Source organism: Phascolarctos cinereus, unplaced genomic scaffold (genome assembly GCF_003287225.1).
Source record: "Phascolarctos cinereus isolate Bilbo 61053 unplaced genomic scaffold, phaCin_HiC Scaffold_726;HRSCAF=1367, whole genome shotgun sequence".
NCBI classification, from domain to species: Eukaryota; Metazoa; Chordata; class Mammalia; order Diprotodontia; family Phascolarctidae; genus Phascolarctos; species Phascolarctos cinereus.
The window spans coordinates 331,472,031-331,487,823 of NW_027556098.1; the positions used below are offsets into that span (position 1 = coordinate 331,472,031).

Sequence of the window (15,793 nt, forward strand, 5' to 3'; positions counted from 1 at the left end):
TGCAGTTAGTATCCGTCTGTGAGCTCTGTGGCACCACATCTTTGTCATTCAAAGCCAGTTACTCAGGAATAATTTTCTTTTAAATGAGAAAAAGGTACAGCTTCTCTTCTCCCACTCCCAACTTTAATAGTCTTAAACTATTTGTTGCAAATTATTGAAATTCCCTGCTGGGTTAGCACAGTAATTCTGTTCCTATATTTATACATGTTGAATATGGGGCACTGGTCAAATGGCAGACATACTTAAGCTCTAGAGTAAAGTGATAACAGATATTATAAATGAACTTTTGACCTTTGTTTTATGTCCATATTAGTGCTTTTATTTTTTTCATGTACATTCTAATTGTAACTGAAATTTGAGTTCCCAAAAAGCCTTTTGTAATTTGGTGGCTAAGATAATTGAACTCTATGAGCTTTGAGATTCGCCAAAGAATAATTGATGTTAATCCCATTTCTTATTTAACTGCTAAAATAACCCTGGATTAACTAAAAATTGCATAAGGATGTATTCTAGTTGCTAACAAAAAGGCTATATTATATGGTTACTTTGTTAATACTTATTGAAACTTTAAATTTAATCTTCAATGTTAAAGAATAAATAGGTTTTAAACATATTAATGATGACTTGCTATTGCAGCATTTTGAATTATTAAGTGAATCCTTTTCATTAAGTCATGAGAATTTAGAATACTCATAGTTAGTGTTACATCGAATATTGTTCTTATAGCTGATTCATTGAGTTCAGGTCTTCTTTTAAAATTTGCAGTCATCTGTTAATTCCCCTTTGGCTTTTATGATAGAGGAGGAATCCTAGCCTGAATTTTCCATCTTCCCAGAAAAAAAGATCTAGATGAAAAAATTATTAAAAATTAGAATATTATTCAAGTTATGTTTTGCCCTCAACAAACTTTTCTAATGTTTTTTTCCCCTCAGGAGTTCTGTTTTAGGGGAATTAGTTCATCTGAGTTTTTGATTTATGCCTATGGATATGTTGATTTTTCCTGCCAAGGGTCATTTGGTATTTGACTTTTGGGTATATACTTCCTTACACTTTTTATGTGCAAATTGCCCTCCGATCATGCTTATAGTGTCTTTGAAAGAATATCCTTATAATGTTTGCAATCTTTCTAATCCACTGTGGCATAGTTGACTTGGGAGTCATAATATGAGGCTTCAAATCTTTCCTCAAATACTTTTTATCTGTGTGACCCTGGGACAAGTAACTTAATTTTTCTTTGCTTAGTTTCCTTGTCTGTAAAATGGGGATAATAATAGCAGCTACCTCTCTGGGTTGTTGGGAGTATCAAATAAGATAATTTATAGTGCTTCAAATCTTAAAGCATTATATAAATGTTATAAGCTATCATCATCATCATCATTACCATCATTATCATCATCTTGACTATTTTGAAATAATCAGGAACTCTAACATTTTCTAGCTTTTGCTGCTTCTATCCCCTACTTTTCTCTGGAATTATTTTGTATCCTGTGCCTCTTCTTCGTTATCAGAGCTTTCTGTTACCATATTTAGTAGCATCTATTGTCCCTAAAGATAAGATCTTATTTGTATTTCTTCATTTTCTAGGAAACAGACCCTTGTTTAATGAGATGAGTAGTGATACATTAGTTATGTACATAGAGCTTGCATTCCACCCCTTCTACTGTAATTGAAACTAACACTCCCTGTATATTATGATGCTATGGAGCCATCGTTCCTAAATTATATATCATGTGACTTAACATCGCAAAATAAGTACTCGTTCTATGAAGAATAGAACTAAGATTGATTCACTAGCACATTCTTCATAGTAGTTGTCTTAGACCTTTCTTCTCGCCTCAAACTTCCTCTGTAAACCTCTCCTTCCTCCCTTCCCCACCTTTTTATTATTATTTTTTGAAATTGGGTCTCCCTATCCTACCTGAAGAGCATTGATCACTTGCAGCTGGCCCAGTCTCACTGTTGTTAAATGGCATAGAAACTTTGATCTGCTCCATTTTAGATGTAGGTTGGTTCACTACTCCTTGGCCAGTTAGTGGCTTCTCTCTCCTAAGGGTCTTGCCATATTGGTGCCAGATTAGTGTAGATATTGATAAGCTTTACTGTAGCTTAGAAATCCTGAACTCAAATTCACCAGCCTTAGTGTGTCACTATGCCTGGCCTCTCTCCTCCCCTTAGACAGAAGAACTTGCCTCATGCTTTACTGAAGGGAGGTGATTAACTATGATGTCTCTCTTCTCATGCTCTCCATCTCAAAACACTTTGATGTCACCTCCCATTCTTCCTTACTCTAATAGATAGGCCCTCTCCTTGCCAAGACCAACTCTTATTATTTTCTTTCCTCAGTAGACCTTTTTCCCCCCCTTAATAATGGGTTTTTTTCCCCAATTACATGTAAAGATAGTTTTCAACATTCCTTTTTGTAAAATTTTGAGTTCCAAATTTTTGTCCCTTGCTGCTCCCCGCCCCCAAGACAGCAAGCAGTCTGATGTAGGTTATATGTGTATAATCATGTTAAACATATTTCTATATTTGTTATGTTGTAAAAGGAGAATCAGAACAAAAGGGAAAAACCATGAGAAAGAAAAAACAAAAAGCAAAAAAAAGTGAAAGTAGTATGCTTTGTTCTGCATTCAGACTCCATAGTTCTTTCTCTGGATGTGGTTAGCCTTTTCCATCATGAGTCTTTTGATATTGTCTTGGATCATTGTATTGCTGAGAAGAGCAAAGACTAGACCTTTTTCCAATGATTGTTACTCAGCCTGAAACTCATGCCTCATTGATTACCATACTTCTACCTCCTTTTACTCTTCCTGATTTGTGATTCTGACCCTCAGCAACTGTTGTACAAACTCTCTTCCCCATACCAGATACCAGCTTTCTTGTCACCCTCAACTCTACTCTCCTTATCACCATATGCCTCTCCAAATCTGTCTGACTCTTCTATAATGCTCTTTCTCATATCACCAACTGACTATTGGACATTTTCAACTGGATGTCCCATAGGAATTTCTAAAACAGAACTTATTATTTTTCCTTCTAAACCTAGCCCTCCTCCCAACTTTCCTATTTCTGTTGAGGGCACTACCATTCTTACTATAGCCCAGATTTGAAACCTCAAAATCATTATCAACTCTTTCCTCCCCCATCCCCTCATCCATTCAGTTGCCCTCATCCTCTGTTGCCTCTCCTATCTATTATAACAACCTCCTAATTGTTCTTTTTGCTTTCATCCAGTCTCTTCTCTCTCCAGTTCATTCTCCATACTTGCTAGTACAGTGACTTTCTGAAGTATAGGTGTGGTCATATCACTCCCCTGTTCATGAAGTTCTAGCAACTTCTTGTTGCTTCTAGGATACAATACAAACTCCTCCCCAGTTTGGCATTTATAGCCCTTCACATTTTGGCTCTTCCTTTCAATGATTATTACATTATTTCTCCTCATACCTTATTTTTGAGGCAAGGTGGTATATTTATTTCAAGTGCATGGCATTTTGTTCCTTCTTTGGGCCTTTAAATGGCCTTTCCCTTAGGTTTGTAGTTCAGTTCTTTTTCACCTCTTTCCCTTTGCATTCCTGGTTTCATTTAAAGTTCAAGTGACTCAAGTGCTGCCTCTGGATGAGGCCTTTCCTTATCTTCCCTTCTTCTTCTCACCTAAGATTATTTTATATTTCTTGGTAATGTAAACTGCTTGGACTGAGATGGTTTGCTTTTGGTATATCTAGTTCGTAACGCAGTATGTGTGTGAAACAAATTAGGTGCTTAATAAACACATGTCAAGTAATCGCTAATGCGGTAAAGTACAAATTACTTTTCCTAGCTTTTACAAATCATAGAATTTCTAAATGTTTGCCTCCTATGAATTTTTGGGTGCCTTAATCACTATTCTTCCTATACCATAGCTACTTATCGTAGTACCTCGCTTTCATAATCCAACTTGTTTTTTTAGAAGTATTTCACATTACTTCTTTCATGAGTAAACTTTTTTTTTGAGTTTATCTTGCATTCTCCTGTTTCTCTGCATTGTTATTGCCTATTTTCCACACTTGGAATATACTCTTTCTAAATCTCCACCAATTAGAATTCTTTTCTTCCTTCTACTATTAATTTGGATGCTATCTTCTCCACAAAGCCTTCCCTACATCCCTGCCTCCAAGCTGAATGTGATTGATTTTTCTTCCTTCAAATTTTCTTTTTAACAATTTTTTTGTTGTGGGATTGCCCACGTCATAATCAACCTTTATCATTCTTGTTTTTATATAGGGTATACTTCTGTTAGATTGTAAGTTTCCTTAGGGCAGGGACTGTATCAGTGTCGTTCATTCATTTATGAATCAGCATCTAGTAAGTATTGATTAAGCATGTACTATGTGCTAGGCACTGTTAGGTGTTTGGTTTACAACAACAACAAAAAATAAATAGCCTAGCTTATTAAGGAGCTTACATTTCATTGTAAGAAAAACCTAGAAAGTTAAATACAAAATATACGCAAAGTAATTTCTGAGAGGAAGGCTCTAACTGAGCTAAACTTTGAAGTAAGTTTCATTTTTATATTTCTAGTACCTAGAACAACGTCAGTTTTTCTGTTGAATTGAATCTTATTAGGCTATCTTCATCCATTATTCTATCAGACATGAATGCATATATATACATATTTCCCTTTTTAGGCAGAAAGTTATGCTTGAAAGAAATTATGTATAAAAAGCTACTTGCTTTAATGATATTTCTAAGTGTTAAATGACTTTTATCAATGGAAGCCAAATCTTTGCATTATATATATATTAATAGTTTCTAAAAATCAGATTTGGTTTTGTTTTTATGTAAATTTTCAATTTGAATTTCAGGAGGATACTTGGAAAATTCTACTCCTGGAGTCCTGGCTTTGGTGCTGCTTTACCAGCTTCTTATGTGGCTATTCTTATTGAAAGAAAAAGCAGGTATATTTTATCTATATTCTTTGTAGCAGCTAATTTTTAAATTGATTCCCCAACGGTAGTTTTTGTTAATTATTTATTGTGATTTCAGTAAGTTTCTTCTGTTGACAAAAAATGATTTTTGTCTTTTGTAAATGTTTTTTATTCAGCATTAAATTTATTTGAAGCTTCAACTTTCAAATTTCTTTCTTCAAGGTTGTAGAATGCTAATAACTGCTGATCTCTACTTCCTGAAAATTTAGAGACTTGGTAGATCTGAATTCTCATCTTGCTATTGCTTTAGGATGAGTTAATTAATTTGGAAATAATTTGATTTTATGTAATTTATTTCCCTCATCGTAAAGTATTGTGTTGTTATGATTGAATGTGATCCTATGAGAATTTTTAAAAGTTTTGAATGTTGCTGCAAACAATTTCGTTAGTTAAATGAGGCCACAGTTTTGGCTTTGGAATCAGAAGGCCAGGGTTCACACCTCCATCTGACTCTTTCTGGGTGACCTTGGTTAGCCAGGGCACTTAACTTCCCTGACTTATTTTCTTCATCTGTAAATGGAGGGGCCTGGATTAAATGGCCTCCGAGGTCTCCTTCAGAGAGACAACCTTTTACTTGGTGGTAGTATAAGAAAATATTTAAAAAATTTAAAATTTGAAAATTTAATACCTGCAGCATTCTAGCTACTCTAAAGAGTAGCTACAGTATAGAAAGAAAAAGTAATGACAGAGATAACCACTGATTTATAGAAGACAACATCTAAGAAAGCAGCAATAAAACCCATGGCTTCAAATTTCGACTCAGAAATAATGGGTAATGAGCAAAATGAACTAGATTCTTATGCAAGGAGGCAAATTTGACCTCTAGGTATTTTTTTTTAATTAAAAAAAGTTAAACAAAATTAAAAGAACACTTTAAAATCACAAATAAACAAAAACTTAATGCTTATTAGCATTGGGTTTTTATTGAGAACTGATTTGAGTTCTTTTAACTATGGCAAAGCCTTAGTTTTAGATAGCTAAGATAGCATTGTATATTACTAAAATTACTATAAATGTGTTCTTTTAAGGAGTTTTTCTTAGGTGACAAAACTCTCTTAAAATGACTGAAATCATGCTCATTATATTCTGCCATTAGTGTTTTTCTTATTTTGAAACAACTTTTCTTTTTAAAGATTTTTCTTTATTACTAGAAAGAAATAACCATTGCAAATTGTGTAGCAGAATGTTAACCATTAGAAAAATTGCAGCTTGCTGGATAAAGAATATTTTTTCCAGATAATTTTTAACATTTCTCTTTCTGCATATTGATTTTAAAATGTTTTATTGATAATGTAATTACATGAGAAAATAAGAATCCAAAGTTAAGTGTGCCAGTCTTCATTGATTGCTGACATTTAGGTTGATGTGAATGATCTGATAATTTTTAGGGAAAATTAACACAAGTGACAATATTTCTTTGAAGTTATCAATCTGTTTGCATTGTGGGAAGGATAAGATCTATCACTTCTAATAGCTGATTGTTTGATTGTAGTCTATAGTGTTTCATTAAGTGCTTAAGAAAAGTTATTTGATTAAAAAACATATGTACTAATGTGATGGAGATGCTTTTTTTTACAAGTGCCTCTTTAGCTATAGATTTGGTGAATTTATTTTAAGGTAGCCCAAAACTGTTCTTTTCTTTAAAATGCTATAAAAATTAAAATGCTCATTTATGATTAAGTATTTTTATTTGTATGACTTATCTTGTTATTTCTCTGTGTGTTACCATGTAGATGTTTCTAGTAATTCTTCTGTACTTCATTGTCTTTTACAAAATAGCTATTACATTGTAGTCTCAGAGGTATAATTATTTAGTGTTTTTAGAATACATGAATAGTAGATGAAGTACTTTGTGAATGATAATCTTGAAAATCATTGATCATCAACTTTGAATATGAATATCAATATTATGGATTTATGCCTAGGAATTTACTTTTGATTGAATGACTTTTGATTTCACATACTGAATATAAAATCTTCTACAGACAAGGTGTACCTAGGGCTTATTCATGTAGTTTTAAAATATCTCTCCATATTGTTCTTACTTCAAGATGACTGGATATAATATTTTGATACTGTAATTCATTCATTATTTCATGAATGTGGCACTTTCTACGTTAGTGAGATCACAGTTCATTTGTCCTTTTTCATTTCCTGTAATTCTTTTCTATGTCTTTCTGTAAATTCTCTGTAGAGAATATCTCCCACCAATTGTAGGACTATTATGTGTTTTAATAAATATTTTGTGGATGATAGTGTAAAAGGCTTTTCACTTGTTATTCTATGGTATTATGTGATGTGACTAGCTTATATTTTCCACTCATACCTGTCCATGTTCATATCTTTGAAGTCATTGTTGATAATATGCTTATACTTACCATATATCTTTCCTTTCACCTTTGGGTCTTTTGTAGTTCTCTTCTGACTTTATATTTGTTCCAGTTTACTACATTGGTTTTGGCACTTTCAAAAGAGGCTTCACAGAATAATTACATATTTTTGATAGTTTTTTTTAACTTACACAGTGGAAGGCTGTGTAGCTTTGGGGCATGTAAGGGTATCTCACTGAAGGGGAAACATTATTGCTATATGAGTTCTTGGGGAAAGATAGAATGTACCTAATGATAGCTGGTAAAAGAAGTTTTTATATAAACTTTTATAAATTGAATTCAAAAGGACTTTTAAGCTGAAAAAGGAAGAGAGATAGTGAGAACTGCTTTGGTACCTACAGCAATGTAGCTGAAGAGTAGTTACAGTATAGAAAAAAAGTGATAGTAGTGATAACCAGTAATTTGTAAGGAAATGACATCTGAGAAAGGAGCCAGCAATAAAACATGTGGCTTCAAATTTCAACTCAGAAATAATGGGTAATGAGAAAAATGAACTAGATCCTTATGTAAGGAGACAAATTTGACTTCTTGGAATCCCTGAAATTTAGTAGGATGAGTCCCATGACTGGACTATGGTTCTGGAAAGGTAGTTCTTATTCACAAAGACCATAAGTGATAAAAGTGTATATGAATAGGATGCAGAGTAACAGTAAGCTAAAGAAATATAAATGTGAAGAAATATGGATGAGTGAAAGGAGAAACAGATAATGTCATGAGAATATATTATAAGTTGCCTGAACAGAAGGAGAAAACAGATTTTGAGAATTGGAACACAGAACTTTTCAAGGAGATACTAGTGGAAACCTACTGTAATCTAAACATATGCTGAAGCTCTCCCTGCCAAAAGCACAATAGTTACTAATATTGTTTGTCATCTATAATGGTAATTTTATTCTTCAAATAGGCTAAACTTCTTTGGGCCACAGATAGATTAGACTAGAGACAGCCTGATGATGGTTGGTTGCCATGGGTCACAAATAGGAGAGTATGCAGTGGCAACCCTATATTTTTCTTGGGCTGCTGGAAATCCTTTGGAGGCTGTATGTTGTAGAGGCCTGATATATAGGAGGAAAAGAGGATTTAGGACAGAGCCTTAGGAGACACCCAGGGCACAGGCCTGGTAACAGGTGGTAACTCTGGGTGAAAGGGTATGTGCAGAAAAGTAATTTTTTTTGACATGGTTTCAAATTGCTTTTCAGAATGGCTGGAATAATTGATGGCTTTCATGTGCCTTTATCTCCCACACTGCTCTAATATTTGCCATTTTCCTCTTTTGCCACCTTTGCCAATCTGATAACATTCCATATTCCATTTTTGGTCCTTTACACTGGATGTCTTCTGTGCCTGGAATGTTCTGCTCCCAAACCTCGACCTCTTCCCTTCCCTGGCTTCCTTTAAGTTGTAGCTCAGATCTTAGCTTTCGTGGGAGACACTTCTTGGTCCCTCAGATGCTAGCACCTTCTTCTTTGAGATTATCTGCTATTTGCTTTGTATTTTGTATGTACCTAGTGATTTTTATGCTTGTCTCCCAGGTTACACTATGAGTTCCTTGAGGACAGGGGCAAACATGTTTTTGTGTCTCTAGCTAGTAGCATAGTGTCTGGCACATAGAAGTCACTTAATGCTTGTTGGCTGACAGAGGGAGTTCCCTTTATCTGTGAAATCATAGGTCTAGTTCCTATTATTGGTACGAATGGACTCCAAACATTGAATTTTGGTTAGTAGCATACAGAAATTGCTTCCATATAAGACACTACTGCAAGATATATCCAAAGTAATATATTATACTGTAAATATACCCCAGCATAAAACATTTTTTACAGTTTGGAAAACTGAAGTATGTAAATTATTTCCTAAGAAGTCAGTGTACTTAGTTGGCATTTTTAGGGAAAAAGTTTGGACTTAGGAGTTGGCAGGTGAGAAGAAATTAACCTGACCCATTTAAAACCATTTAAGTATATTTGACAGCATTCTATTGAATAACCTAACTATCCTTGAATTAGTAATTGAAGTATTTCCTACTGAAATGAAAAAAAGTCAAATTGAAATATGCTTTGGAATAAAATGTATTAAGTATTTGAAATGGCTCTTTGAGGAACGAAAAGAAACGTGCTTAAAAATTGAATATACAGGGAGCTAATGTGGACATTGTTAAACTGAATCAAACTGAATTTAAACAAATGTTAAATTGTATAGACTGTGTTTAATTTAGATTACAAATACTCAGTGTTGTATTTTTACTTTAGATCATAATATTGTGTACATATTCAGAAAAATATTGTACATTCTGTTTCTTTTTCTATCTTTTAAGCTTAAATTTGAAGTTTTCTGCCTGTAAAACCTAATATTTTGGAGGTAAAAAAAAAGTTCAGGTATTTTATTTTGCATTTTCAGCCTTTTCCTGGTAGTTATTCTAAAAGGCTTATTTTTTGTTTATATTCTGTGTTTTCTCCATCTGTTTTACCTTTATAGGAAGTAATTTGGCTTTCCCATTTCTTTATTAAAAAAAATTTACCTAGTTCTATAAAGTTTGATAACTCAATCTTATAAACCTTTGGTATATTAGGAATTCTTTTTCTCATGGATTTCCGTAATGTAATGTTGCCAAAACACTATGTTCAACACCTGATTTTTGTCAGCTGCTTTCGAATGTAACATTACTTAGTGATTGGCAGATTTGAGTGTTAAACTGCTTAAGTCAATTTTAGTCAGTGTTTATTTCCCCCCCAGACCCATATACTTCTTAATTTTTACCTGGGGCTAGGTTTGAAGGACCCAAATCTCTGAATTAGACTGTTCTCATAACATTACAAGTCTCATAACATTACAAGTCCATCACATTATTGGAACTTTATTAGAAAACCTGCTGTTGTATATTTTCTGACTGAAGATATTCAGATAGGCTTCCTGGCTCCCTGGAGCATTTGTATTTTCCAGTAGGTAATTATTTTTCCAAGAAATTCATGCAGTCTGACAAAACTAACCAAGTTTTAGCAGCTGAATGCTTATTTGCCTTTTCTTCTTATTTATTTTGTTAATCTTTTGTCAATTAGTATGATTGTCAATGAGTATTGCTTGGAAATGAAGGGTGAGGATGGTGTTCACAGGTAAATGGAAAAAAGGTAAAACTAAAACAGATTAATTTAGGAGCTAAGCTTAACTTTTTTTTTAAAGCAGGTTTAACACTATTGAAAAAATAAGATTTGGGGGTCTGCAGATTTGGATTATTTTTTATTATCTCAAATACCCCAGGATTTCTTGTGCTTTTTCAACCTGATTTCCTTTCTCTTCTCAACCACAGTCCCTAGTCCACTTTTCGTGGTCAGAAGTATTAAATTAGCCATTTGCTCTTGTGGGCTGGGAAGGTAGGTGAGCTTACTTTTTTCCTCTTTTCCACTTCTCTGGTATTTAGTATCAGCTGCATTTACATATGAAGCCAAGTGTAGCATCCCCCCCCCAATAAGTAGGTAGGACACCCTTTTAAATACAGATTTATTATTTATGGGAAAAATCTTTTGCATAAATATCAGAACCAGAAATGTGGCCTGTATTCTAGAATCATAGATTTAGAGCTGGAAGAGATGTTAGTTCTGTCTCTTGATTTTGTACATTGGGAAATTAAGGCCTAGAGTGATAAGTGATTTGTCCAGGGTCACCTTAGGAGTAAGTGGCAGAGTGAGGATTGGAAATCAAATTGTTTGCCTTCATATCTAGCACTTTTTCCACTGTATCATGAGACTTCTGTGAAAAAAACAAGTTCTTAACTCCAGACCCTTTTTTGGGAAGTTGCATATGGTAAGGTACAAGGACACATAAAGATGGTTGGAGGTTAAGTGAAGGAAGAAAAAAACCCTATTTTTTCTTGCTTTTTTCACCAAATACTTCCCTCTAATTTTGACTTTTAGTCAAATGTTCTGTATCTCAGTCTTTGTGATAGTAACACATAATAGGTGCTTAATAACTTCCAGTTGACTGACTGACTGACTTTGTTGCTATCCTAAGAGACCATTATTAGTTGATTTGGATTCTAATGTTACATAAGGCAGATTAGGGCATAACAGCTTATTGTTGCTATGGAAAATGTATAGAGAAATTACCTCATGACCATAGATTACATTTCTAATCCTAGCAACCACTTCCCAAATTTGTGTTGCTAGGCCTATGTGGACTACACTATAAAATACTGCTGGCCCATTATGTATATTAGAAAAACATCTTTTGAGCCTGCCTTTCTGATAATTGGCTTTCTCAAAACCCAGATGTCCTTTATAAATTGCCTAGGATATTTATTACTTATGAAATGGTATTGTGGGTATCTGAACAGACTGTTTTTTAGGAATATGTTCTTCGATCTAAATAGAAAAGGGGCGCAGAAAGAAGGCATGCTTTTCAAATGTTCACATCACACTAAGTTGAGAGGAATACTGTAGATAACATAATTGGGATCCTTCCTAACATATCTATAGACTACTACTACTGGTACTGGTACTGGTACTGCTACTATAATGATAATGATAATAACTGGCATTTGTGTAGTGCCTTAAGGTTTGCACAGTGCTTTACATATGTCAGCTTATTTGATCTGCTATTAAGATAACTAGATTTCAGACTTTTGTGGTGACAAGGACTAGGTTTTTATTTTATCTTTTCATTTTCCTCAATTCCCTAGTATTTTGCTTTGTAGGTAAGAGAATTAGAATAGAAGCCCCTTGGGGTCAGGCAGGTACTATTTCATTTTTGTCTTTGTATTTCCAGTGCCTAGTGTGTAGGATTAGGTGCTGACAAATGCATAGTTAATTGATAGAATTATCAGATAAACTCTTGAAGGGAACTTTAGAGATTATCCAGTCCAGTGATTCTCAACCTTTTGATTTCAGGATGATCCCAGAGAGCTTTTGTTGATTTGGGCAATATTAATCAATAATTAAAATGTATTAGTATTATTATGAAAGTACTTTTGGCCTTATAGACCCCCCTGAAAGGGTCTTGGCACCCCTACAGGTTCTCAGACCACCCTCTGAGAATTGTTAATCTAGTCTACTACCCTGCTTCTGAAGCATTTTAAGTACTTTGTGATCATGGGCAAGTCCTGCCAGAGCTCTATGAAACTTCTGTCAGACTTATCTATATAAGTGGTTGAGATGACTGCAGAGAAATTGCTAATCCTTTACTTCTTGATGGATTGATGTAATTAATAATGCTTAATAAATGTTTTTTGAATTACATATTTATTGTAGGGCATCTAGACAGGTTAAATCATGCTTTTGAAACTTAACTAAGCTTTGTAGAGTGCCTGACACATAATAGGGCCTTAATAAATGTTAATTGACTAATTGTATGACTATGGGCTAGCCACTCTCTGAGCCTCTACTTTCTCATTTATAAAATTGGTATAACAATACCTATACAGTCTTTCTAATAGTGTTGTTATAAATATAGTTCAAATGAGATAGTGTATGTAAAGCATTTTGCAAACCTTAAAAGCTATATACCTGGAAACTTTTTAGAGGTAACATGGTATTACAGGAAAAACACTGAATTTGGAGTCTACAAGACCTGAGTTTTGAATTCTGCTTCAGAATTTAGACACTAGCTGTATGAACCTAGGCAAGTCATTCAATCTTTGTGAGTTCAGTTTCTTCATCTATAAAATGGGCATAGTAATAACACTGACCTACCGGAGTTGTTGTGAGGATCATTTGCATACTTTAAAGCTCTGTATAAATGTTAGCTATTATTAATATCATATGTTGGGTTGTGCAGTTCCACTGAAATAATGTATATAAATACTTCAGAAACCTTAAAGCAAGTATAGAAGTACTGACTATTGTGACTATTATTACCATTAAGTAGCTACTCTGTTCGAACGCGTTGTGCCGGGCTTGAAGATAAATGTGTCATACACCTTTTTTCTGAAATAGTTTATAGGGTAAAGGACAAATTCACAAACCATTGTGCTGCAATGGAGAATGATCTAAGTTCAGAGAAGATATCTAGGCAATGTGTTTTGAGAAATTTGGGGTGCTGAATTACTCAGGTTAGCAAAGGCTTCATTTCATAGTGGCGATGGCATCTGAATTCAACCTTGAAGCAAGGCAGTAGGTATCATTAGTTGGAAAAGGTGGAAGAATCCATTTCAGGCATAGCAGGAAGGGCAGGATGAGAACAGAACATGTGTGGTAAATAATCTAGTGTGATTAGAATGTTGAACATGTGAAGGGGCAATTATTGGGTGCCTCAGTGTGAGATGAGGCTAAAAAAGCGGGTTGAAAACACGTACTTCAATTTTTGCGTAAAGGATTTATCCTGTCTTCATTAGGAAGTGAGAATCCATTGAAACTTTAGGCGGAAGCATGGTCACACCAATAATTAATGGATACTACCGTATAGTCATCTTTATCTTATAATTTTAAAGGCCTTGATTAAAGTGTGGACCACCTAGTAATATACTTACAAGAGAAGCTGCTTATTACGTGGTGACTGTAGTTGACATCTATCTAAAATTAAAATTTTATAGAAAGAGGCCATGACATGAATAAGTAAAACCCAAGATAAATAATGAGTTCACCAGATCTTTTTGAGGCATCTAAAAATGTTGATTAGAAATGATTTTATCCATTGTATGGAAAAAATGTGTATACTAAAGCCCTACTCCAGTTGGAGGACAATATACTAAAATCATAGAATACTGATCTCTGAAGAATGAAAAGCAAAAAAGACAAAAAGACAATGGAATGATGCATAGTGGATGTAAATGGACCTGCAGCATGTTACTGAGTATTTTGTATAGCACTTTAAAGTTCACAAAACACTTGCTTCATAGTTTAACCTATGAGATAGATGGTTCAAGTGTTATTATCCCCATTTTGTAGGTGAAAAGATACTCAGGGTTTGAAAGTTAAATGGTTTTACTCTGTCTGAGGAAGTATTTGAAACTGGGACTTCTGACTTCAAATTCAGTACATTCATGCCATTTATTTTGTCTCTTTGAAGACACAGACAAGGAAGAAGTACTATTAAAAACAAAATGGAGAATATGACTGAAAACAGATCTGTACTTGGTACCATTTTAATCAGTGATATAGATAAAGGTATAGATGATTTTCTCATCAGATTTTCAGATGACACAAAGCTGAGACTGATTGCTAACAAACTGGATGACAGTAAGGATCCAAAAGGATCTTGACAGGCTAGAGCATAGGGTTGAATCTCATAAGATGAAATTCAATAGGGTTAATATAAAGCCTTACATCTGAGTACAGAAGAAATCAACTTCACAAGTCTATAATGGGAAAAACATGGGTAGTCAGCAGTTGTTCTGTAAAAGATATGGGGGTTGTAGTGGATTACCATCTCAATATGAGTCAGCAGTGTAATGTGGCAGCCAAAAAAGCTGATGTGACCTTGGGCTGAATTAGAAGGGGCTAACTTTTAGGACAAGGGAGACCCAATGAACTCTATCCTTGTTAAGACTTTATTTGGAGTACTATATTTAGGCCTGTGGGCAGCTAGATGGTATAGTGGATTGAGTGCTGGGCCTGAAGTCAGAAAGACTCCTCTTCCTGAGTTCAAATCCTAGCCTCAGAAGCTTATTAGCTGTGTGACCCTGGGCAAGGCCCTTAACCCTGTTTGCCTCAGTTTCCTCATCAGTAAAATGAACTAGAGAAAGAAATGGCAAACCATTCTGGTATCTTTGCCAAGAAAACCCAAAGGGGTCACAAAGAGTCAGATATGCATGACTGAAAAACAACTAAAGAACAACACAATTTAGTTCTGGACCTCATGGTTTAAGAATGATACTGATAAGCTGGAGAGTGTCTAGAGAAGGGCAACTAGGATGGTGAAGGGTCTTGATTTCTTGATTCCAAGGGTCTTGACATTTGAGGATTAGTTGAAGGAACTAGACATGTTTATTTAGTCTGGACAAAAGAAGACTCGGGGGAGGGGGGCAACATGGTCTCTACTTTTAAGTACATGAAAAGCTACCATGTATAGGAGTGATTATACTTGTTCTTTTTGGGCCTAGAGGGCAGGACCTGAAGCAAGTTTCAGCAGCTAATTTAATTTTGGCCTGATGTCCGGAGCAACATCCTGACAGAGGTGTCTACAAGTGGAATGGGCTGCCTGGAGAGGTGGTAAGGTCCTTGTACTTGGAAGTTTTCAAGCAGAGGCTGGATGACCACTTCTTGGATATATTAGAGTAGGGGTTCCTTTTTATTATAGGTTGGACTAGTGTGCTTTTGAACTCTCAAATTCTGTTAGAGTATTAAGAATGAGAAATATCAGGTAGGTCCTCTTTGTAGTACATTATTACCATGAAAGTTCAAAGGTAAGGCCTCCATCAAATAGGGTAGATTTTCAGTGGTGGATATATCAAGATAATGTATCAGAATTTCATGGGCTGACCATGTGTGGGAGGGGTTGTGATTTGTACATGTT

The 15,793-nt window shown here is 34.6% G+C and overlaps 1 protein-coding gene across 4 annotated transcripts in view; it reads left to right on the plus strand.

The window, feature by feature from the left end:
* The window catches only part of TMEM135 (transmembrane protein 135), a 329,334-nt gene that overhangs the window by 36,945 nt on the left and 276,596 nt on the right, over window positions 1-15,793 (plus strand). For all 4 annotated transcript variants that reach the window (XM_020993759.1, XM_020993757.1, XM_078156965.1 and 1 more), the window contains one exon: window positions 4,842-4,934. In XM_020993759.1, the coding sequence (XP_020849418.1) occupies window positions 4,842-4,934 (93 nt within the window). The remainder of the gene's footprint in view (window positions 1-4,841; window positions 4,935-15,793) is intronic.